This window comes from Pipistrellus hanaki (assembly GCF_964339955.1).
Source record: "Pipistrellus hanaki genome assembly, chromosome: X".
NCBI lineage: Eukaryota > Metazoa > Chordata > Mammalia > Chiroptera > Vespertilionidae > Pipistrellus > Pipistrellus hanaki.
The window spans coordinates 38,664,799-38,690,572 of NC_140524.1; the positions used below are offsets into that span (position 1 = coordinate 38,664,799).

The following is a 25,774-nucleotide window of genomic DNA, read 5'->3' on the forward strand; positions in this document are numbered from 1 at the left end:
GTTTGTTTATCTCTAGTTTGACTTTTTAAATTGTATTTCTTTAGATATCTTTGCTAAAGCAGAATTGTCAAATGTATCATTCTCTTATTTTATGTCTTTGGGGTTAGTATCATACTTAGAAAGGTTTGTCTTACTCTTAGACTATAAATACAAAATACTTTATAACATCACCATACAGTCCCTCAGAGGACTGCATTTCATAGTACTCATTCACACAAAGCCTTAAAACGGTACCATAAACCACTGGTTGTCAACTAGGGATGCTTTTACCCCACATGGGACATTTGACTATTTCTAGACACTTACTTGGTTTACACTCTGGGGTGTGCTACTGACATCCTAAAATGCACAGAATAGCGCCCCCCCCCCCCCAATAAAAAGGTATCCAACTAAAAATGTCAATAGTGATGAGGTTGAAAAAATCTCTATAAACCACCTCTCTATTTCCTGGTTGTTCAAGTCCCCATTGTTTTGGTCTTCTGAATATCATAGAATATTGAAAAAATTGAGTGAGATGGGAAAAAAAGAAAAATGGTGGATCTGGATAAGGAAATTTTTGTAAGCTGGAGAAAACCATCTATTCTCATTATTCTCATTGGTTTTATCCTTAATTCAGTCCCTGCAATTCACTGACAAAAGCTTAATTTTTTTTTTATTGATTAAGGTATTACATATGTGTCCTTATCCCCTGGTCATTCCCTCACCCCCTTGGTGCCTGTGTCCATTGGTTATGCCAAAAATTTAAATTTAACAAACATTATTTTATACAGTACAACAGAAAAAGAGTCAAAATATTGGAGGAAAAACTGATGAACATCATTAGCATACTACTAAGGGACAGAAACATGAACAGACTAATTATTATGTAAATGCCTTTATTTGAACTAATACATTGCTATCAGATTACATAATTTTTCAGAGTTAGAGTAACATTATAATCTTGGAAACTATAGCAAACAGCCCGACAAGCAAGAGTACATTAAGTCCTACATATATTTTTATGTTTTAGTGACCACATCTCCTTGTCTTAGGTGTAAAATTAGAAAATCTATTGTACACTTAGCATACCTGGCCTTCTGCATCCTACCTAAGTTCTGAGCATACTCTCTCCTCAAATGTGTCATATTCAACAGCATTTTAAATCTAAAGAGAGAGTTTGATGATACAGGTTTTAAAACAAATAAGCCAAAATTGAACCAAGTGTTTTAAGACAAAATATATGTCAACTGTTTACAGCTTGGGTGTGAGGGAGAAGATGCAAATTTAAGGTACATTTTCCTCTACCTATAGTGTATGTTTTTTACTTACTTGAAGACCCCTTTAAAAAAGTAGCAAAATCAGCAGTCTTATTTAATGTAATCAAAATATTCTTAAATGTACAAAAAAAGGATCGTGTAGAAAGAATACTGTAAAAAGATACTAATTTTAAGAATAAAAGAATATGAAAAGCTTCTATTACATTCTGCACAGCCAGTTACTTCCACAAATTTTCAGTACTATCAAGATAAGCAAAGGATACTCACAACTAAATACCCTCTGACCACAGTTCTTAATTATGAACTAGCATACCGGATGGAAAACAAAATTATTGTCTAATAATAGTCATATCCAATCATCTAAGCAAGTCTCAAGAGGTGGACATTCTAAGAGGGAAAAAGATATACAGAAAGAAATAACATATAACAAGGGGAAATGTCAAAGGCAGCAATCTAGAAGGAGAGTAAATGATTTGGCTATGAGCACATTTCAGGTGTGCAGATCAATCCAACTAGGACTATGGGAAAGAGGACTTGTTTTTATGAAAACTCTTTCCCCTGAGGGCTTTCATGAGGAGCTAGTCTTCTTAATCAAAATGAAAAGTCCTTAAAATGACCAACAGTTCCTTAAGCCATGAGCACTTCACCTGGAAATAGCTGACTTGCTAATCATGCACCTGGGAGCAAGGCTGTTTTTATTCAAATAGGTTATTTTACACTCTCTTCATCCCTCTGCCCATCAAGCATGCAAACACGGTCATGACCATCTTGGGCTTTACTTCCACAAGGTCTTCAGGAAGAGCGTACACCCTGGCTCCAATTCTTCTAGCCATTGACACGGCATACCTATTTTTTGAGGAAACAAAAATTAAGATGAAAATCTTGTCAGTCAAGCACACAATATGAGACATCTGTTTTCTATGATCATTTGGCTGGGGTGTAAAGCTTCCACATTTAAAGTTCAAATCAGAACCATTTCACTTTTTGATGTTTTATTTTGTTTACAAGGTTACTCTTAAATGACACCAGGTCTGCTATTTAGGACTGATAACATTTATTCACTCATTTTCTCCAATATAAAATTATAATTAATTTTGGAGCACTGACTTGTTATGAAAATGAAAATACACACACACACACACACACACACACACACACACACACACACAATCACCCAGGTTGGCTGCACAATCAATGCTTTTTTTTTTTTAAAGGTCATGTGGTTAAAAAAATTTTTTTACACTCTCATGTGATCTTGGAGATACGGGGTGGAAAATTATACCAGATGTAAAATCCAGGTTACTATGGTAGATGCAGTGAATACTTCCGAATTTCTACATGGCACATGACCAGAGTTACTAGAGCAAGGAACAGAAAGGGTAGACAAAGGAAGGAAGGAAAGAACTGACATATCCAGATAGGGAAACTTGCAGAGTATATCTCAATTAATACATGTGGCATTTCTAGGTGTTTATTAACAGGATTTTTTTTTGCAGTAATGCTCCTAGCTATATCCTATGAAGCCCTGTGCTGGGTGATTTTCAATGTACTAGTAAAGCTCCCATGGGTCGCCCATAAATCCAGGTCACAGTCAAGGTCTTTGGTGAAGAAGGGAAGAGATGGGTAGAAAAGATCTCAATGCTATTGAAATGCAAGAAACTTCCAAAGCATATAAGCATCCTGCCCATTTAGGGACCAAGATAATGAGCTCAGCATACATAGCCAGAGTGATCTATGCACAGTAAAAAGGGTATTGGAGGATAAGGCATGATCATCCTTAACTCATTTTTCCCTTGTAAATTTGTAGCTGAATTGCATTAAAGCATACACTACATTATTTCTATAATTCCATGAAGCAACAACTGATTGAGCACCTGGTAGGTCAGGCACAATGCTAGGCACTTATATACAGTATTTTCAAAATCTCTAAGGTAATTACTATTGTTTCCATTTTACTAATGAGGACTCTCAGGCTCAAAGAGGTTTCCCCTAGGTGACACAATTCCTAAGTGGTAGAACTTGACTAAGAATGAAGATCTCTGGCTCTTGCCAGGATATTAGGCAGCATTACTTACTTGGCATTATTGTGCTTGTCATCTTCTGTTAGATTGCCACTCTTAACAAGGTCATAATTTATGCAGCCTGGCTGGATGGCATCAATTAAATCCACAACTGCCAAACTGGAGCTGATTGTCTTGTCCTAGTGTAAAAGGAGAACAAATCTGAGAATTTTACTATGTACAAATTTCAATATGTAAAACATGGGATTACTTATATAAAGTTCCCAAAACAAAAGGCCAGAGAATTCAAAGAGAATCTTGCCATTAGCCCAATGATAATTCTCACTCACAATGAACCAAAGGTTGTCCTTCCAAAATTACAGAGACTTTCTAGCAAACATAATGTTTAATAGTCACACATGGAAATTCTTACCTTAAAACTCTGAATGGAAGTTGATTTGCCAGCTTCACGCAATGTTTTGTTGACCCAGCTTACAATGATGTCGTCATTAGCTTTCTGACCATCTCCAAGATCTTCCAGGACATTGAGGGTATATCTAAAAGAAGAAGCCAAAGAAAAGGTCCCAATCTACTTTATAAGTGAAAATGTAAACATTAGGAAGATGCTTTAGCTTCCATTTCTTTTATTCCTTAGGTTTGAGATACTAAAGATTTCATGGAAAGAGTCATCTTATATGAAAAACATATTTCAAGTAGAAGTGGGTTGCTAGTGATTTACCCTCTGCAGTAGTGAAGGTGACAGTGGGGTTTAAGATTTTCAGTGTTTAATGAGCAAGCTCAACTGTCTACAGCAGGCACATTTGGTACTAGTCCAACTGTGGTAATATCTTAAAATAAGCTCTGCTTTGGCTGGCACCCAGTCATAATAAATGTTTTTTAGCATTATAGTTAAAAGATATTTTTCAAATGGATACCTGGGATGTTCACAATTTTTGCTGGTTATTTCTTTATTTGCTGACTTTAGGTGAGACTCAAGAGTATGCCTCAGGCTCTTATGAGAAAAGGAAATGTTCACAGTTTTGTTGCGCAACTCTCAAGGAGGCATCATCTCCCATGAAACATCAAATATATACTCATTACTTAAGCTCATTTCAGAGTCTAAATACAAACATTTCAAAGGTGTAGTCACTAGTATGTTTACTTAAAAATAACAACTAGATCACAGACCTGTATTGGAGTGAAGCTTCAACAGCCAAAATTATGTATCATACCTTCTCATCAGCTGCCAGACCAAAGCTAAAGTCAAGGTTTGGTTCCCATCATTCAGGTCTTGCCCTCCAATGCCAACCAGGGAGAATTTGGCAGGATGCTTCCCTAATTCAACAGCATAGTTACAGTTTTCTAGCTGCAAACACACAAAAGTAAATGGTTAAAGATTTTCATTTGTTTAATCTGTACACATGTGTGATGCCAGATGCTTACTAAACAACAGTAAATAAACCACAGTTCCTGTCCACAAGAAGTTTTGAGTTAAGAGATTTCCAAACAAAAGAAATAAAGTTAGAAGAAAAATGGTAGCAAAGATATGTGGCAATGTAATTTTCTACCTTTTTCATGTTGGCTCCAAGTTTCGGGTATGGAGGTTTATTAACCTTACTCCAGTCAACAGGAACTTTAATTCGCTCATACAACTGTAAGATTACCAGGGCATCTTGCAGGTCTCTAACAATTTAAAAATAATTTAATTAGTGTTTTAAAACACTTGGCTTTTGTTCCTTAAAAAGAATAACACGACACTGTCAAACAAGATATATAAAACCAGAGATAATACCCAAGACATATATTCTATCAATCTATGCTGAAAACAGAGCTAAGGCCATCTGATTCACTTAAAAGTATTTGATGAGAGCTTGCTGTTTTCAAGGTACTGCTCTAGAGGCTGGGCACATAGGAGAAAAATCCCTGGCTTTTCATTACAGTCAGAGAGAGAGAGAGAGAGAGAGAGAGAGAGAGAGAGAGAGAGAGAGAGAGAGAGAGAGAGAGAGAGAGAGAGAATATAAACAAGTACAAAGATAAATAGATACAATTTGGGAGTAAGTCTTATGAAGAAAAACAGAGGAAGGGTTAGGGGTTAGAGAGTGGCCAGTGGTGGTCAACACCTGAATCTGTTGATCTGAACCAATGGTGTGAATATAGTAAGGAAGTGAGGCATTAGATATAGAAAAGAACATGAACATTTTAGGCTAAGAGAACAGTGAGCACAAAGGCCTCCAGGCATCATGGATGGTCTACTTAAAGGGTTCCTTAATGATCTTTGTCTCAAATTAGGGTATCTTTTCCCCAGAAAGACATTAATGCATTCTATCATTTATAGTTGATGATATCACGACTCAACATTTTCCCAATATAAATAACCACTATAAATTAATATTCAGAAAATGTTTAGAGCGGTAATTATTTGTTTAGCACCCATTCATGATGTTCATTACTATTTATAACAGCAGTAGGAAGGCTTACGCGTAGAGATGGTTTACATGGGGATTAACGCCAAGAGAGTTCATCCAGTTACGGAAGGTTCTTTCTTCACGAGTTTCTCCTATTAAGAATATTAACAAATTTTATATTCATTAAACTACTTGCATATGTGTATATAATGTCAACCAATACATAAGACTATTTCCTCTCCAGATCTAAAGGTTTTCTCCTTATGAATTTCTAAGCATTCTCTCTAAATACATCCTCTAGACACATGCTTAATTTTAAAATTTGCTTATTTACTTTAAAATGAAAGAATAGAACCTTATTATAACCAGTTAAGCAATTTAGACATCTAGGAACTTCTTATAAATTCCACCCTCCTTTAATTCTTCTCCAATGTCGCTCAAGTCTCCATACTTCAAAGTAATTGATGTTATCAAGTATAGTTTGTATCTTAAAAAATTTGCTCTGGACATATGAATCTATACTCATATTAATTTATACCTTTCCTCTACCCATTTTTATTTTTTAACTTTTAAAAAACTTTAATGAATTTATTAGGGTGATATTGGTTAATACAAATATAGGTTTCAGGTACATAATTCTTTTTTTTTAATATATATTTTATTGATTTTTTACAGAGAGGAAGAGAGAGGGATAGAGAGTTAGAAACCTCGATGAGAGAGAATCATCGATCAGCTGCCTCTTGCACAACCCCTACTGGGGATGTGCCTGCAACCAAGGTACATCCCCTTGACCAGAATTGAACCCGGGACCCTTCAGTCCACAGGCCGACGCTCTATCTCAGTGTTTTTCAACCTTTTTCGGGCAAAGGCACACTTGTTTCATGAAAAAAATCACGAGGCACACCACCATTAGAAAATGTTAAAAAATTTAACTCTGTGCCTATATTGACTATATATAAAGTAATTCTCTTGAATAGGAATCAAATAAACACAAAGAAAGTATTTTATAATTACTTTATTATGAAATATTAAGTAAACAAAATAGTGAAAAATTATAAAATTCTTGTCTTGTCTGCACCTGCGGCACACCAGGCAACATCTCGTGGCACACTAGTGTGCCGCGGAACAGCGGTTGAAAAACGCTGCTCTATCCACTGAGCCAAACCGGTTTTGGCAGGTTTCAGGTATATAATTCTATAATACATCATTGGTATATTGTATTTTATGTTCACTAAACTACAGAAGTGCTTCTTTTTACACACCTATCTATATTAAAGCAACAAATTACTTGAAATATCAAAAGCATAAAATTTATTTTATAGTAATGCTAATGGAAATTCAACAACTACTATTTATATTTGTTAATTTTTCATATATCTATATATATATATATCTATATATATATATCTATCTATCTATCACCTGGGAAAGGTAAACTACCTTCTCCAAAGTTAAACAAATAATTACTACACATTATTACTAATTTTTGAGTAGGTACATGTGAAAGAAATGGGGGCTAGTTCCAGTTAGTCTGATTGTGGAAGAATAAAACATAAATACTCTAAATTTATAGATCAAATTTTATGAAGATGCGCATTTGTCTTGTGAGATATTAAAAAAGTGATCTAATTTTAAAATATTAAAATAAAACACTGGTTTACTAAGGGGACTTAAACTGAGTTGCCCTAGACTACTTTAAAGTTCTCTCATATCGCTCAACAGGTGTGGCTCAGTAGTTGAATGTGGACCCATGAACCAAGAGGTTTGATTCCAGTCAGGGCACATGCCTGGGTTGAGGCCTCAATCCCAAGTGGGGAACGTGCAGGAGGCATCTGATCAATGATTCTCTCTTACCATTGATGTTTCTCTTTATCCCTCTCCCTTCCTCTCTCTCTCTAAAAAGAAATAAAAGAAAACATAACAAATAAATAAAAGTTCTTTCATATATCCCTTTCTGTCAACTGCCATTTTTTACTCAGTCTTTGAGTCTACTTCTAGTAGACGTTTGCTAAAGGAAAGTAGATAAGGAAATGTATTAAGATTATGAAATCATTGTGGCCTGTATATTTCTGTTCTATAGTCCCAGCCATTTGAATTTTACCTTCTAATAGAGTCCAGTCAATATCCTGGTTCTCTGGCTTAGTTAGTGCTGGATACTTATTAAACAGGTTAGCCACAAAGGCTAAGTTCAGTTTGGGATTTCCACTGACAACATCAGCAGGGGTAACAAACTGTCTGCAACCTAATTTGTCTGCTTGTTGAAGCATACTCTCAGCTCTCTTCAAATCATCGGTTTCCTGTTGAAGTAAAAGAAGACATTTTTAAGAGGCCATACTCAAAATACAAAAAATATTCACTTACAATGATAGGGTGTATATAATATTCTATTGTACATTTGAGAAACTAAGATGGCAGCATAGGTAAACACCTGAACTTGCTGCCTCGCACAACCACTTCAAAACTACAACTAAAAGTCAAAACAGGTATCATCCAGAATTATGGGAAGGCTGGCTGAGTGGAAATTCTACAACTAGAAGGAAAGAGAAAAGCACACTGAGACTTGGAGGAGAAGCGGAGGTGCAGAAGTGAAGTGCAGAGGTACGGAGGTGCGAGAATGGAAAGGGCTGGCAACTGAGTATGCTGTTGTCTTTTTAAATCGGTAGGGAGACATAAGCTCTCAACTGCTTTGAACTCCAATTCCAGGCAGGACTCTGGGGACCCAGACTCATACAGGGAGAAACTTGACTGTCTGGCATCAGGTAAAACTCGAGGGCGGCTTTCTCTCAGAGGTGCTTGCAGCGATCATTGTTCCTGCACGGTTCCATGGGACACAGAAACACAGGTAGGGCTGATGGTCAGCCATTGTTGTTTGCTCCACCCTGGTGATTCCCTGAGACCCCGCCCCACCAAATTTGTGCACAGATACTTTTGCATATGAGTAGCCTGGGCATTTGCAATCTGAAACCTAACATACTGCAGCTGGGTCAAAGCACTCCAGAGCCTCCAAAAGGTGACCCAAGGCTCATAGCAGCTTACATTGCTTCACAGCTGGGCCTCACCTGGGCACTTCCAAACCCCAAACAAAGAGAAGGAATCTGCAGATCTCTCTGTGGCTCCTGCTGGCTTCTCTCCTTGGAAATCCAAGACCCAATGTACCCAATCGTCAGAGTGAGACCATCCAGATTACAACTTTTCACATCCATAAGAGACACACGCAGGGGGCAGACTTGAGTGCCAAAGCCCCACTGAAGCAACTCCTGTCCCATAAGGGTGTCTCCAGCACAGAAGTTTTCCCTTTGTAGATACAACTGGTCCTCACAGCCAATTGGCCTGGAAATCAATTCCTCCCAGTGATACCAACAACAATCAAGGCTTAACTACAACAAGACTGCACACAGCCTACAAAAGGGTGTATCAAGAGTGTCTATCTCAGGTAATTAGGGAGGATGAGCCACTGGGCCCTATAGGACACCTAGCACACAAAACCACTCTATCAACACAGGGAAGCAGCCAAAATGTGGAGACAAAGAAAAAGGTCACAAATGGAGGAAAGAAAATGACTGGATATAGAGTTCAAAACCATGGTTATAAGGTTACTCAAGAATCTTCTAGAAACAGCTGATAAATTTAGCGAGACCCTCAAGGATATGAAAAAGGACCAACTAGAAATTAAGCATACACTGACTGAAATAAAGAATAATATATGAAGATCCAACAGGAGACTAGAGGAATGCAAGAATCAAGTCCAAGATTTGAAATAAGAAGAAGCAAAAAATGCCCAACCAAAAAAGCAAAAAGAATCCAAAAATATAAAGATAGTGTAAGGAGCCTCTGGGACAACTTTAAGCATACCAACATCAGAATCATGGGGATGCCAGAAGAAGAGAGAGAGAGCAAGATATTGAAAACCTATTTGAAGAAATAATGACAGAAAACTTCCCCTACCTGGTCCAATAAATAGACTTACAAGTCCAGGAAGCACAGAGAACCTCAAACAAAAGGAATCCAAAGAGGACCACACCAAGTCACATCATAATTAAAATGCCAAGAGCAAAAGACAAAGAGAATATTAAAAGCAGCAAGAGCAAAAACAGTTAGTTACCTATAAGGAAGCATCCATACGACTGCCAGCTGATTTCTTAACAGAAACCATGCAGGCCAGACGGGAGTTTCAGGAAATATTCAAAGTGATGAATAGCAAGAATCTACAACCAAGATTACTGTACCCAGCAAAGCTATCATTCAATATTGAAGGTCAGATAAAGAGCTTCACAGATAGGAAAAAACTAAAGGAATTAATCACCACCAAACCAGTATTATATGGAATGCTGAAAGGTACTTAAAAAATATATATATTTTTATTGATTTTTTACAAAGAGGAAGGGAGAGGTATAGAGAACTAGAAACATCGATGAGAGAGAAACATCGACCAGCTGCCTCCTGCACATTCCCTACTGGGGATGTGCCCGCAACCAATGTACATGCCCTTGATCGGAATCAAACCTGCGACCCTTTATCCACTGAGCCAAACCGGTTTTGGCCTGAAAGGTATTCTTTAAGAAGAAGAAGGAGAAAAAAGTAAAGACAAAAACTATGAACAACAAAGTGACAACAAATACATATCAATCAACAAGTGAATCTAAAAATCAAGTGAATAAAAAGTCTGATGAACAGAATAAACTGGTGAATATAATAGGATCAGCGGCATAGAAAGGGAGTAGACTGACAATTGTCAATTCTCGGCTGGACAAAAATCGTACACCTATGGATGAGGACAAAGGGGGGTGGGTAAGGGCAGAGGGTGGGGTGGGAACTGGGTGGAGGGGAGCTATGGGGGAAAAAAAAAGGAAAAACTGTAATAATCTGAACAATGAAGATCTATTAGTAAAAAAAATTCTACTTTCTCTTACCCAACATATGGTACTTATTATAAAATTGTTTTGAATGAAAAAAAAAAAAATTGGCCTTGTTGGATTTGCAGTACCTTGAAAATACTCTAGATGGCACCAGATCATAAATTGAAGGACGGAATACATTAAACTCAATTAAAATAACATTTTCTGCTAAACCCCATCAAGAAAAAGCTAAAACTTTTCAGATTTTTAAATTAGCTTCTAAAGAATGTGTAAGACTAAAAGATGAATGACCCTGCAAAAAAGGGAAAAGCAAAGGCTATGAGAAAAATAAAATGAGCGTTTGGGGAGTACAGATTAGTGGGAAATAACACTGAGTAGGAGAGATGGGGTGGCCTTAAAATGCTATGCAGAACATTACAGACTGAATTATAGAGTCAATGGGAATCCTAGAAGGATTCTGAGGAGGGAAGAGACAAAGAAAGGAGTGTTTTTGGAAGATCACTTAGGGAGGACTGGCTGAGGAGTTTTATCAGAATCAGTTTATATACTGGTGCCATTTACCCAGGCATCTGGCTTCCTCAGTGTACAGGATGGTGCCTCATTTATATCAAAAGTGGCCTGAACTGGAGTTTCATATTTAACATACAGACAGAAATATAAGCAAACAAGTCAGATATAAATTCATTTCTAATAAAGGTAGTGTAAATGGGTTAGCCAGTGTAATCCACTCAATCCTATTGCATAATAGGCTAGAAATGTGGATTTTTAAGATTAGTACATGCATTCCATATCTAATGGGTATAAAGAATGACAGGATCCTAGAAACTTGACATTAAACAGGCTGGTCTAGCTTCTTACTTTGTGGATGAACAAAGTGATATCCAATTTTGGGAAGTAAGTAGTCTCAGATCATTGAACAAATTAATGGTGTAACCAGGTAACAAAGTTCATGTCAGTAATTTCCCAAATTGTATTTCATGGATCAGGAGTTTGTAAACATATTCATATTATTCTCAACACAGGATAACAGATGTATATATAAATACTGTATGTAGTCATTACATCTGTCACTGTGGTCATAATCCAAATATTTGGGAAAGGTCAGTCTCTAGTACTTATTTCCCCATGCTTGCTTTGAATATTTTATGCCATCCATTTTAAACCATTACACCATAATTATGGAACTCACTAATGAACTCTCAAAATAAAGTCTTTCTGCCTCTAAATCATAAGTATAGCAATTAAAATTAACTTTAAAATAATACTTAAAACTGTCAATACCACTACACATATAATTATAAATACTCTTGTATTTATAAAAAATTGACAATAATTTTATAAGAAAGATTGTAAAGTTGAAAGAAACACCTATACTTACGTTGAAACCTGACATGTTAATATCTATCCGTGGTTCACCTTCCTTTTGTCCTTTTGGTGCAATTTGATTGAGAAGATGGAAATAGGCTTTGGAATCCTACGGATGAATTGAAAATGTCAGTGATATCACATTCACAAAGAATGAATGCATCCTATTGTCCCATGTTTGGAAGGATTTTTGGACTGAAGTTGTAAAGAATGTATGGCACAAACAACTGCCTTCTAATTTAACAGACCTTTCCCCCCGAAAAGTTAATCTATTTGGTCTTATGTCTGCCTTGAAAATAGATGAACTGGATTTTGTCATAATTTAACAATTTCTTGCAGTAATCAACACAATAATGTTAGTAAACACAAAACTAGTTCTGTACCTTCACTGAATTACTGAAGTCAATAAGCTTGGTAGATAAAATAAGCAAGAAAAATCAGTGGGAGAGTAGAAATCCAGGAAGCATAGGGAAAGATAAAATAAACAGGTTATATCATTACAAAGCACAATACATACCATACCCTATGGAAAAGAGATTAGCTGTGCTAAAGATGTATTTAAATGTAAATTTAAATGAAATTTTAACAAAATGAGCAACACTTCAAGTGAAATAACATTTAACCCTTTATGATCCAATATAATTAACCCCCAAAAGCCTCTCTTTTTGTTCGGCACTTGAACTTTTCCCCTTGAAATCCCAGTTCCTAAAACAAAGTGCATTGCTCATATTGGGGGGATGGGCCCGGTGAATTCAGGCTATGTGGACATTCCACAGAACACAGCTCAAAAACTATTAGATTAGCACAAACACTTACTAGGGGCCTTCAACACACATATCAAGTAAAATTCTGCCTCTCTGGAATACCAGAAGGCAGGAACTGGAGTCAAGAAGCCTTAATCCTGCTATATCTGAAGACTACCTTCCTGGGTATGATAGTTTGCTATTACTGGGCCTTGACAGTCCAAACAGGCTCTGAAAGAATGTTTCTTACAGTAAGCTCTGAAGATTATGTGCATCGTGATCCCCTGCAATGTTGTTCAAAATACTGATTACTGGATCCAACCCCATTCCCACCAAATATGATGACTCTCTGGGAGCTGCCCAGAAAGCTGCATGGTAAACAAGCTGCCCAAGAGAGTTTGATACCCAGTACCCTAAATTATTCTAAGCATAGGGAAAATTGGATGAGTGAAAGTCATTTCAAAGCAATTTATGAAATGCAAACCCAGATCCTACCATTAGTGGACACAGGACTTTCCTCCTTCAAATAGTGCATGGCAGTTGTGTTAGTGCTTTCGTTTACAATTACCCATGAAAGATGCAGAGAGGATATATAATTTAATCCTATGCATTTGAGGGCAACAGGTAAAGAACAGACCCAGCAGAGTGAATTAAGACTATGTGGAATATCCACATAGCCTGTATTCACTATACTGAAAAGTGCTTTGCAGGTGAAAAATTGAACTTGAATAAAGATAAATTGGAAATTCCTTTTCACATTACTGAACAATTCTTTGCTTTTAAAAATATTTTAAAAACAGGCTTCATTTAAAAATATTTCCTTTTGTGCATTTAAAATAAGTCTTAAAACATAAAATGTACTTATGAATGGTTTTCGGGAACACATCTAATACATAAGTAAAATATACTGGGTCAAACATGTGTACGTGAAAAGAAGGGATGGGGTCAAGTGCTCTAATTTGGGGGCTAGCTACAATTTTCACTGATGAAATCAGTAGTGCAAATAGCCCATTACTTCCTCTCACCACTGAACAAATTGATATGATCACAGCATATTGATTTCATAGCCCTGTTTGTCAGTGACATCTGGTAAAGATCCTCGAGTTTGTTCCCTGTGTCCCAACATCTGGACTTGAGAGACAGTCCAGGGAGTTAATGAGAACTTCATGATATTTGCTATGATAATTTTGGTTCTCTCTGCTTGAATAGCCTTGGGCACCATGTTGTAAATGAGTGCTACCAGTGTCTTCTTTCCCTTGCTAGTTTTCCCTACTGTTCCTGGTGAGCAGTGAGCTCTAGAATTTGATTCAATGCAAGGAATTTTTGCGGGCCTTTTATATGCCAGGTGTTGTGTCAGAGGTGGACTTAGTAGGAGGGCACTGGGGCAGGAGCTGAAGTAGGAGCAAGACATATATAAGAGCTTATCAATACTCTAAAGAACTCAATGTCTAAAGGTAAGAGCACATGACAGGAAAGGAGGCACATATTCCATGTTTAACACTAAGCAGAATATAAAATGCTAGAACTATAATAATTTTACTTTTTTCCCACAAAATGAAAACTAAACTTGGTGCTCATGCTCCTCACTCAGCTCCACCTCTCTACAGAAATCTATCATTGGGGTCAAGAGGCAACAAGGCTTGGTGATAAACTGGTAGGATTTCCCCTCTGTTAAGCTGGGGTGAAATCTCTCAAGTCATTATAGCCCCCCAAAGTGTTATGGTTCTTTGCACAGTTACAGTTACCTTGATGTCAGCACTAAAGTTGTTGATTTTCTGCCAGCCTGAATTTTCCAAATGAAAGTTTGCCCATCTAAGCAGAAGCTCTTCTGGAGACAATTTCATAAGCTCCTCCAAAGTCTCACCATCTCGAAGTAAAGCAGCCAAGGCTACAAGAAAAAATATACAAAGCCATGACCCAAATATTATAATAATAATGGTCATTACAAGTTTAGTCTTTTGATACTATTAAAAAATAGAGATGAAAAAACCAGCATGACCTGGTTTCCAGGTACTCTGAGTCTAATAAAAGATATATATATAAAAGTAGATAATTATAAGATGAGACAGATAAAGACATTGTCTTATGAGAATACACAAAACTAACTAACTAAATAATAAATAAATAGGCATTTTCACTTTATATCACATATTTACATAGATTGTGCTTGTTTAATAATATTAAAATTACAGATTTGGGGTATGATGTTTAAAACATGGAGCCTTTCACCTAACTTTTTATTTAAAGGGACATAAAAACATTGTGGTATATTAATTAACTCTTGAAGAGTTAAACCTATTTTTAATGGAATACAATTCAACTTTCCATTTTCCATAGCACCTAACATGTAAAGGCTACTCAATAGTTTTGTTGTTAAATTGAATGTGTGGAAGAAGCAGAGGGTTTTGTGTGTATGTGTGTAAATATTTCTACAGAAAATAAGTAGAGGTTGGGTGTTTGTACAGAGCAGCAATTTTCAACCTTTTTCATCTCCTGGCACACATAAACTAATTACTAAAATTCAGCAGCACACCAAAAAATATATTTTTTGCTGACCTGACAAAAAAAGGTATAATTTTGATCCATTCGCACCAGATGGGTATTGTTACGTTGGCCATTGTCATTTTATTTGACAATCTAAGGGGAAAAGAGGCCAGTGCCCCTGACTAAATAGTCAGGTACTACATGTTTTAAAAATTCTTATGGCACACCTGTGTGCCTCTTGCAGCATACTGGTAGAAAATCGCTGGCATAGTGAACTGTCTAAATTCAAGCATTGTTTTATGAAGAAGTTGTGTAATCCTTATGCAATAACTAATTCCCATAAAATAAAAGAGATTTATATTAAAGCCCAAAGTGCCTGATTACGGAAATAGTCTAAGCAATACCTATATAAGGCAAATTTCATTTTTCATGTTCTTCGCTTTATGCCATGTCATTTTGGCACTGAGACATTTAAGCAAGGAGGCTGAATGATCATTTGTACGGAACCCTTCCTGTTGCTCCCCATCTCTGCAAAGTCAGAGGCTAGAAAGGATTAAACAGCCTGACATCTATGCACCTTGTCAAAGATAAATCACTTGATTTATTACACAAGCCAATATAATTTTATTTTGTTGTCTCCTTTTCCTTTTTCAATGGACCTTGACTCCTTTAACCAGACAAACACCACTGTGAAAATGGCAAGTAGAGAAACTGTATTTGTTCAAATATAGGTACATGTGAGTGGATTGAAAGTACAATAAATTCTTAAAGTGCAAGTCTTATCATGGATAAATGGATAAAAATGTGCAAAATATGATTCTTATAGACATTATGAGACCTTGAAATAATGAGAACCCCAAATATATATTTTTCCCCAAAAGTAACTGAGGATTGAAATGGAAATTTCTGGAATAAAATATGAATATTTGTAGTGGTACTTACTATTTTAAACTTTATAGGGAGAGAATAATGTAGTACTTCCTTAGACCCCATCATAATTGTATTGCACACGCTTATATATTCTACAAATGCATGATGTGATTTAAAAACCTATGCTGTAAGGACAATGCTTCTGCTGGTTCGGGAAATAGGAGACCATCAAGGGCAGGTCAGAATATTTTTAAGAGGTCTAAGCCTATGATACAATATAAAAAGAATTAAAAATAATAGGAGATGGAGCACAGTGGTAGAGCTGAGTGTGGTAAAAGGTTGGGGTTTTGTCTGGACAAAGCAGAAAAGAATAGATATCAAGTTTGGGGATCCTGGGAAAGTTCCTTAAACTCTGTGTTTTTGTGTCTTTATTGCAAAACAAATTCTAAAGTGCCAGGCAAATGTTAATTACTACTAAAGAAGGAAGTTATAAGTAGGCTGTTTTCCTGAATAACTTTATAGCATTACCTTGTTAATCCTATCATCTAATCACCTTAAGAAAGTATGACAGTCTGCATGGCTAGAAAAAAAATAACCAATAAACAAGTTTCAAAATAACAATTGTGTTCCATTACCTTCATTCCTGCTTAATTCAATGTCAGCGAACAAACCAATCTTAATGATTTGCCAAAGCAGTCCCAAAACTAGATGAGGTTTCCCAGCCCGCAAATCCTCTGCACCAATGTTCACAACATGACACCCAATGGCAGAAGCAGAGTTCAGTGCCAAGTTCAAGTTTTCCTGCAAGAAAGCCAATTTACACATTTGATTTTGACCTTTGCATTTTTTAAGAGTCTATTTCTCCACTCACTGAAAACAACACCCAACTAGGATATTAAAACCCTGTATTAGTTTCAGCCACACATGATCCACAGGAAACAAATTCCAGACATTAGTATTAAAAGCATAGCTAAAACAAATCTCAACCTTATTGCTATTGCCTTCTCCAGAATTCCATGGGAAGTTAATTTGGTATTTTTATTTGATCCCTTTGGAAATACTAAAGGAAAAGGCTGAGTTACTAAAGTAAGTATATCTATGTAGGTTAAGTGTGATATTTCTAAAAATGTCTAATGAGAGGTCTATTACATATAGCTGAAAGAGTTCTAGAAGTTCTCAATACCCATATCTGAAGAGGTGTTCTTGCCTAAGGAAATTTTGCTATCTAACGGTCTACTCAATGGAAGAGAAAAATGCTCCATTCCTTAAATATGCCAATTTTAAGAGCTTAAATACAGGGTGTGGCAAAAGTAAGTTTACAGTTGTGAGTACCTAAATAGAGTTTATTCTTGTATTATTTTTAACTAGACTTAACTAGAGGCCCAGTGCATAAAATTCGTGCATGGGGGGGGGGGTGTCCCTCAGCTCAGCCTGCACCCTCTTTAATCTGGATCCCTCGAGGGATGTCCAACTGCCCATTTAGGCCCGATCCTGGTAGGATCCAGGATCGGGCCTAAATGGGCAGTCGAGCATGCCTCTCACAATCCAGGACTGCTGGCTCTCAACTACTGTGTTTTCCCAAAATTAAGACATCCTCCGAAAATAAGACCTAGCGCATGGAAAGATAAGACATCCCCTGAAAATAAGACCTAGCGCAACTTTGGGAGAAAAAATTAATATAAGACACTGTCTTATTTTCGGGGAAACAGGGTACTTGCCTGCCTGCCTGATTGCCCCTAACCACTTCTGCCTGCCAGCCTGATCACCCCCTAACCACTCCCTTGCCAGCCTGATCACCCCCTAACCACTCCCTTGCCAGCCTGATCAACGCCTAACTGCTCCTCTGCCAGCCCAGTTGTCCCTAACTGCCCTCTCCTGCAGGCCTGGTCACCCCTAATTGTCCTCCCTTGCCAGCCTGGTCACCCCTAACTGTCCCCCCTTGCCAGCCTGGTCACCCCAATTGCCCTCCTCTGCCAGCCCCGTCACCACTAACTGTCCTCCCCTACAGACCTGGTCCCTCCCAACTACCCACCCCTGCTGGACATCTGTGGTGGCCATCTTGTGTCCACATGGGTGCAGCCATATTTGACCACATGAGGGCAGCCATCTTGTGTGTTGGAGAAATGGCCAATTTGCATATTACTATTTTATTAAATAGGAAACCTAGAGGCCCAGTGCATGAAATTTGTGCACTGGGGGGGGGGGCGCATACCTCAGCCCAGCCTGTGCCCTCTCTCAGTCTGGGACCCCTTGCTCCTTTCCACTCGCCTGCTCACTGCTCCTTACCACTCAGCTTGGTGCTCCTTAACACTGCTGCAGAGGTGGGAGAGGCTCCTGCCATTGCCTCTGTGCTCACCAGCCATGAGCCCAGCTTCTGGCTGAGTGGCGCTCCCCCTTGTGGGAATGCACTGATCATCAGGGGGCAGCTCCTGCATTGAGCATCTGCCCCCTGGTGGTCAGTGACTGGTTGTTCTGGTTGTTCCATCGTAATGGTCGCTTAGGCTTTTATTATATAGACTGTACTATTTTCCATATGAACAACTGTAAACCTACTTTTGCCCTACCCTGTGTGTTTGCTTATTTCTGCATATTTGTACCACAATATGTAAAGAAAAAAGACATAGGGCTTGGAATTAGAGCTGGGTTGGAACTTCACTTCCAACATTAATCTCGGTAAAGCTCAGAAACCCTTCTTCTGAGTTCCATGTCTCTTCTCTGTAAAATCTGGATAATAATCCTAAACTCAGAGTTGTAAGAATTAAACGAGAAGATAAAGTACAGAATATATGATCTATAGAACAAATCCTTAAATTGTAGTTTCATAGAAGACAGAGGGGAGAATAATGCATACCTGAATGATAAAGGGTGTAAGTTTCTTCTTGTTGATTGCTCTTTCATCAATTGTATCAGGAACTGAAAGGTTGATCATTTTACTGAAACAAAATTCAAAAATGAATTGACTTATATTTTCTTTCCTTTATTGAATGTATTGGGGTGACACTGGTTAATAAAATAATATAGGTTTTAAGTGTACAATTCTATGATACATAGTTTATTTATTTTAAAGAGTTTGTAAATATTCAGAAATATTTAAAGGCTTATCTGTAATACTATCAACAATAAAAATGTATTTATAAAAATAAATATTTTAAGGCTTATTATAGCTCTCATGTACTCTGATATGACTTTTATCATGTTTATCACCAAAAAACTATATATATATGCAAATTTAAAAAAGACCAAAATGTTTATATTATAGTAGTTGAGTACTTCTGAGTTGGGGATTGGGGCCTATTTTCTCATTTTCTTTTCTTTTTGTATTTTCCACATTCTTTTATAAAAATAAATAACTTGAAAAAAACTTTATTGAATAAATGTTAAAAACCGATAAAATTCCGCATAGAAACTGAGTCTCTTCTAAATTATATAATTCACAATTAAAAATGCCATTTTTCACAAAGAGGTAAAATTAGTTGAGCGTGCGAGTTTTTCATTCACCAAATATTAATGAGTGCCTAAATGATGAGCTAGGCATACTATATTTGATGCATGTAATACAGTGGTGAGAACAAAGAAAGGCTATGTTAATTAGGCTAGAATCTATTACTTATTAGGAAGACTCTCATTTGGTAAAATTTGGAGTTAGACTCTAAAACTTTAGATGTTTATAATAATGCTCTAAAACATGTTTTTCTGCATAGAAAAACTGATGTTGCTTTCCATGCAAAATTTAAATATTGACTAAATAGTACCATATTTATTTCTCTCTATTAAAGCATATGGGGAGCTATTTCTTTAGTATCCATAAGTGACAAAATAGAGGATATCTTACATTTTATTTATTTATTTGTTTATTTTAAAAAATCATTCCCAAGGACATTTTCCCATTGATTTTCAGAGAGAGTGAAAAGGAGGGTGGAAGGGAAAGAAAGAGAGAGAGAGAGAGAGAGAGAGAGAGAGAGAGAGAGAGAGAGAGAGAGAGAGAGAAGAGAGAAGAGAGAAGAGATAAGCTTCAATGTGAGAGAAACACATTGTAAGAGAGACACATTGATTGGTTGCCTCTGGCTCACAGCCAGATTGGGGGCTGGGGATTGAACCTGCAACCCAGGTACTGTGCCCTTGACTGGGAATTAACCCCAAGACCTTTCAGTGTGAAGGGCAGATACTCTAACTTCTTGAGCCATGCCGGCCAGGGCAGGGAATATCTTATATTTTTAAAATCAGTTTTTCAAACAAAATGACTTTATTGCAAAAAGGAATTTCATTATTGTATACTATCATAGAAACTATATCCACTGCACTATTCTAAGCACTCTATATGTAAGTAGTCATTTACTTAATGCTCACAACAGCCCTGCGAGGAAAGTACAATATGGAAATCATAACAGATGGAAAGTGAAATGCAAATGGGCTGAAATCTTGATTACAGTCACATAACTACTGAATGGCAGAGACTGAATATGAACATAGGCAGGCTGATTATAGGGTATGCTTTTAACTCTTGTGCTACACTGCCTTTATAAATAGGCCCATCAATGGACAAAGTGTTGATAATCTTATGTCATTTCTGCCAAGATACTGTTGGCTCTGGGGTAGCAGCAGTGAGAAATGAATTTTTCAGAAATAAGTAATTGGAGAGTGAGAATTGAATTGTAGCTTTTATTTTTAAAATTTTATTGAATTCAGAGAGGAAGAGAGAGGGAAAGAGATATAGAAACATCAATAATGAGAGAGAATCATTGATGGGCTGCTCCTGCACGCCCCCTACTGGGGATTGAGCCCACAACCTAGGCATGTGCCCTTGGCTAGAATCCAATATGGGACCCTTCAGTCTGCAGGCCAATGCTCTATCCTCTGAGACAAATGGGCTAGGGCTGAAGTGTAGCTTTTTTGTTTCTTTTGGAAGCAATGGTATTTTAGAATTAAAAATTACTGGCATACTTAAGTTCAACAAAGTTATAATGCTCTACTTGCTCAATGATGACAAGAAATCTAAAACTGAGAGCTTCCCTTTAAAGAGGATCCCAGGCTAAATGGCTGAGTTTTAGATTCATATTTTGGTGGTACTTTTATGGAAAGACCTAGAGATGAAATGGAATGGGCAGAACTGGAACAGTTTTCAATTCTAAGTCTTTCCCAAGATGAAGCTGGGACACTATCTTTGGAAACTTGAGTCTAAAATAAGCCAACATCTTACCAAAGCACAATTCCGTCACCAACAGCTTTGAACAGGTCATCGGTGTTTGGGTTCATTGGTATAACATGTCGGCAATCAGGATCATTTTCCAAAGCTTTGTTTATCCAGTTAACAAAAGCGTATTTTTCTTCCTCTAAAATTATGTTGAATAACAAGAAGTTAGTTCATACTCTGGGTTAAATATGACTTTAAAGCCTAAAAGACTTATTCAGTAATGAGGAACTTTAATGTGTCACAAACATGTGGTCATTGTCTTTGTAAACCCAGACATGTGAATACAACCCAGTGGCTATTAGGAATGATAAAATTAACAACAAAAACCAGAGCAGAGTTAACTGATTCTTAGAGAATTTAGTTACAAAAATTTTGTACATTTTTTTAATATTACTATAGAACTCTACCATAATGAAGCTTGTCATTACACATATTGTATCATGTCTTGCAAGCGAACAAAGCCATACAATACATGTAATGCCTTTACAGCAAGTATTAGTCACAAGTTCAAATATATGTTGCAAAGGACTCTTGTATTCTTAACTAAGAGGCAATGTTGTTCTAGAGCAGTGGTCGGCAAACTCATTAGTCAACAGAGCCAAATATCAACGTACAACGATTGAAATTTCTTTTGAGAGCCAAAATTTTTAAACTTAAACTTCTTCTAATGCCACTTCTTCAAAATAGACTCACTCAGGCCGTGGTATTTTGTGGAAGAGCCACACTCAAGGGGCCAAAGAGCCACATGTGGCTCATGAGCCGCAGTTTCTCGACCAGGGACATAAGATATCAGTGGTGTCTGTGGTAATACAATAGGATTTGAGTGGTATCCCTCCTTGACCTTGTAGCACGCACCCTACTGAGCTCATGTGTTAACTTAATGCACGTGATACCGTTACCTGAGTAGGAATGCTGTGTTCCTTCGCTAGAGAGCTCTGATGTCCCTCCCAGAGCGCAAATCCCTTCTTTCCGGTTGATGGCTTTGCGGAAGGTTTTAGCAATATCACTGCTTTTCACCTCTTGGAAAATCTATTAATTGAAATATGTTGTCAATTCACAACTAATTTTATATCAGGCAGAACAACAAGCATATTTAACTTCTATATGCTGATCACTTAGATTTTTCCCCATAGGTGATGAGCGTTAAAAAATATGGAGAACTGGGCTTGAATAATAATAAAAAAAGGTTTTAGAGAGAGGAAGGGAGGCAGAGATAGAAAGTGAGAGAGAAATACAGAGAGAAAGAGAGATACAGAAAGAGAGAGAGATACTGAGAGAGAAAGAGAGAGATACAAGTAACATTTGTAATAATATGAACAATAAAAATTTATTAAAAAAAAGTTAAAAAAATAAAAATAAAAAAAAATATATATTTTTTTTTAAAAAAAGAAAGAAAAAAAAGAAAGAAAGAAAGAGAGAGATACAGAGAGACAGAGAAACATTGATTGGTTGCCTCCCATATGTGCCCCAAATCAGGATTGAACCAGAAACCCAGATATGTGCACAATTCTGCCACCTTTCAGTGTACAGGCCCGGAACAATGCTCGAACCAACTTAGCCACACTGGCCAGGGCTAGGCTTGGATTTTTTTTAAATGGTAAACAAGTACTACAACACTGCTACTGAAAATGAAGCGCCAGAGAGGAAACAGCATACACTTGTCAAAAACATTAAGTGCCACATGCAGTGAATCCACTTTAAGCCCAAAACTAGTGTGCAACAAAGGCATAGGGAAACCTGTTCATTTTCTATGAAAGAGGGAGGCTTTGCCTTTTTCCTGGGGAGAAGAGGTTGAAGGATCCCCGCTTCTTTAACCACAATTCTTAGTGCGAAGAAAGATGAAGATTCATGACTCAACCAAAAATAAACAACAACAAAAAAACAAACAAACAACGATTATTGGTGTAAACAGGGTAGCTCAGTAGGAGTTTGCTCAATCAAAATGTATAGAATAATAAGGTGAAAAATGTGTTTAGTTGGCAGCATATATGACTATTGTGAATAAACACAGAAAAGATGCTTTTCAGTGATTGTCTTGTTTGTACATTTAGGAAGTCCAGAGTCTCTGCACAACAAGAGACAGGCTAACTAAATTAACTTGCAAATTCTAATTGCCCAAGAGCAGGCTGTAGCAAAGCAAAAGTCACAGCCTACTTGGTTGAATGAATGGACAATTTAAAGTACTGGCTATATAATTCTTAAATACTGGAATTTACCTAACTCTAAATTTGTTCCCGATCTACCAATGTGCATGGCTAAATTAGTCACTGCCAGTAAAACAAGAGCAAGATGTGGCATCTCCATAAAAGTTTCTTTAAAATGTGTTTAGAACACATAAGTGCACTTATCAAAAGAAACATGCGGTCCTAATGAAAAGGTTGCTGAACAAATAGAAAATAACTCAAAGGCCTTTAGCATTATGGACAAGTACATTCTCTCTCTCTCTCTCTCTCTCTCTCTCTCTCTCTCTCTCTCTCTCTCTCTCTCTCATCTCACGAAGTGCAGCCTATGTTTGAAATTCATAGAACAGGGTCAATCCAGGTTGTATCTGGGAGAGCGAGCATGAGTAGTAGCTGAAATCCAGCCCATGCTCCACTAGCCAGGCTTACCTTACATCCTGCACTAGACTGCGAATGGCAGAAAAGCAGGAGTACCTTTTCACATTTAGTCTTTTTTTTTTTGGGGGGGGGGTGGCACCTTTTTGTAATTAATCCACCTAGAGAGTGACTTTTTATAACTGGTAGAAAAGTTGCTGCTGCTGTTGTCAGCAGCTCTATCACAAAGTCATCTTTTCCTATTACCTTTCTTTTTCTTTATTTGTTTTTAAAGAATTTTGGATGTTTTTTTTTTTTAATGACTTCTTATTGATTTTTAGAGAGAGAGGGAGAAGGAGAGAGAAACATCAATGTGAGAATAGAACATCAATCAATTGCCTCCTACTGGGGATTGAGCCTGCAACCTGGACATGTGTTCTTTCAGTGCCTGGGATGATGCCCAACCAACTGAACTGCCTAGCCAGGGACTGTTACCTTTCTTAAATCCTGACTTTCCTTGGACTTATAAGCCCAATTTTATATAGGAAAATAGTAAGCAGTAAATTTTATAATATCAAGCTTACTCAATTTCTATAGCTGGGATTTTGTGCTATACCTGTAATTTCAGAGGTAGAATTTTAGAATAGAAGCATGTGTGTGTGTATGTATGGGTGTCTATACACACACACACACACACACACACACACATATATATATAGACACCCACATATACACTAACTACTCTAAATACTGCACATAGCCAGCAAAATCACTCTCCTTTCTCTCTGGATTCCTTAACTCTTTAATTCCTGTAGTGTGAACCTAACTCATGCATTCTGGGTAATTTTCAAATTATTAAAATTATTTTTACTTATACTCTGATTTTTTACATCTAACTTTAATTTGATCCAATTTACCTTTAACTTCTAAGTCTAGATTATACAACAAAATGATTACTTGGGAATGTAGCAGTCTTAACTGTGATGCATTTTGTTCCCATAATTCCTGCTTCAAAAATTATATATCAGCTTAGTGAAAAAACAATAATCACTATTCTACCTCATTCTGAACTCTACTTCATTTAGAAAAACATTGTCCAGTAAATTAAAATCTAAAATGTGTAAGTTTCCTCATGACTGACATAATATCAATCACTGGAATGACAAAAAATATCTAAAATGTTACTGCTGCAGAATGATTTATGAAAAATTATTTTTCTTATTACAAATCTTTTTGCTTCAAGGATCATTTTCTTCTAATAATTTGGTTGTTGCCATGATCACAATTTCAGCTGAAAAAAATCTAAATTTATATATATCATGGAAAAGAGAAATGATACAAATAGTAATAATAATAAAAATGGTATACAATATTGTGATGCAAATACTGAATAGTTCTAAACTCCTGATGCTCAGGAATGAAATTCAAACTTACAATTAAATTAGTTAATTTTTAATTGTCTTAGAAAAGTTACATGACCTTTATTTTCTAAATATGTTTTTTAAAAATTATTACAGCCAAGTTCAAATTTTCAGTTTTATATTATTTTTCTCTGTTCTTCAAATTTAAAAAAAATTAAAGATAAAAGATAATTGAAGATTTATGCATCTGTTAAACTGATTCACTACTTGAGAATTTGCATTTTGTTTGTGACTTTAGAAAAGAAATTGCTCCAGTGGATGACAAAACTATTTGAGTATAAGCCTTGGTTTAACAAGAATCTCTGAAATCAGAGATAACACAAGGCCAACTACTGTGCTGGAGACTTCTCAATGAATATTTTCAAAGCTGCCCATTGTGATACTAATGAGCTCACTGTTTTCCCTCAAAGAGGAAAGACTTGCTTTATCGGGTGTGAACAAACCCCTGGTGTGCACAGCTCACTCTTGATCTATACATCTTTCCCAGTCTCTTTTATGGAATATATATGTTTCTTATTCCTTTCAAAAGTTCCACCTCCTTTTTAGTTAAACACAGAATTAGTGGCCACCCCTCCCCCCCCCAAAAAATTCAGAGGCATAGAATTTAAAAAGGAAATATTTCAGAAAGAATTACACACACACACACACA

At 36.7% G+C, this 25,774-nt stretch overlaps 1 protein-coding gene across 4 annotated transcripts in view; it reads right to left on the reverse strand.

Annotated features, from left to right (window-relative positions):
- Window positions 1-858: 858 nt before the first annotated feature.
- PLS3 (plastin 3) overlaps window positions 859-25,774 on the reverse strand; it is a 91,747-nt gene continuing 66,831 nt past the window's right edge. For all 4 annotated transcript variants that reach the window (XM_084870287.1, XM_084870290.1, XM_084870288.1 and 1 more), the window contains 13 exons: window positions 22,070-22,199; window positions 21,177-21,309; window positions 18,831-18,912; window positions 16,615-16,780; window positions 14,371-14,513; window positions 11,896-11,991; window positions 7,763-7,958; window positions 5,735-5,813; window positions 4,825-4,939; window positions 4,489-4,622; window positions 3,690-3,813; window positions 3,332-3,456; window positions 859-2,102 (listed from right to left, as the gene is read on the reverse strand). In XM_084870287.1, coding sequence (XP_084726413.1) covers window positions 1,970-2,102; window positions 3,332-3,456; window positions 3,690-3,813; window positions 4,489-4,622; window positions 4,825-4,939; window positions 5,735-5,813; window positions 7,763-7,958; window positions 11,896-11,991; window positions 14,371-14,513; window positions 16,615-16,780; window positions 18,831-18,912; window positions 21,177-21,309; window positions 22,070-22,199 — 1,656 coding nt within the window. In that variant the 3' untranslated portion in view covers window positions 859-1,969. The remainder of the gene's footprint in view (window positions 2,103-3,331; window positions 3,457-3,689; window positions 3,814-4,488; window positions 4,623-4,824; window positions 4,940-5,734; window positions 5,814-7,762; window positions 7,959-11,895; window positions 11,992-14,370; window positions 14,514-16,614; window positions 16,781-18,830; window positions 18,913-21,176; window positions 21,310-22,069; window positions 22,200-25,774) is intronic.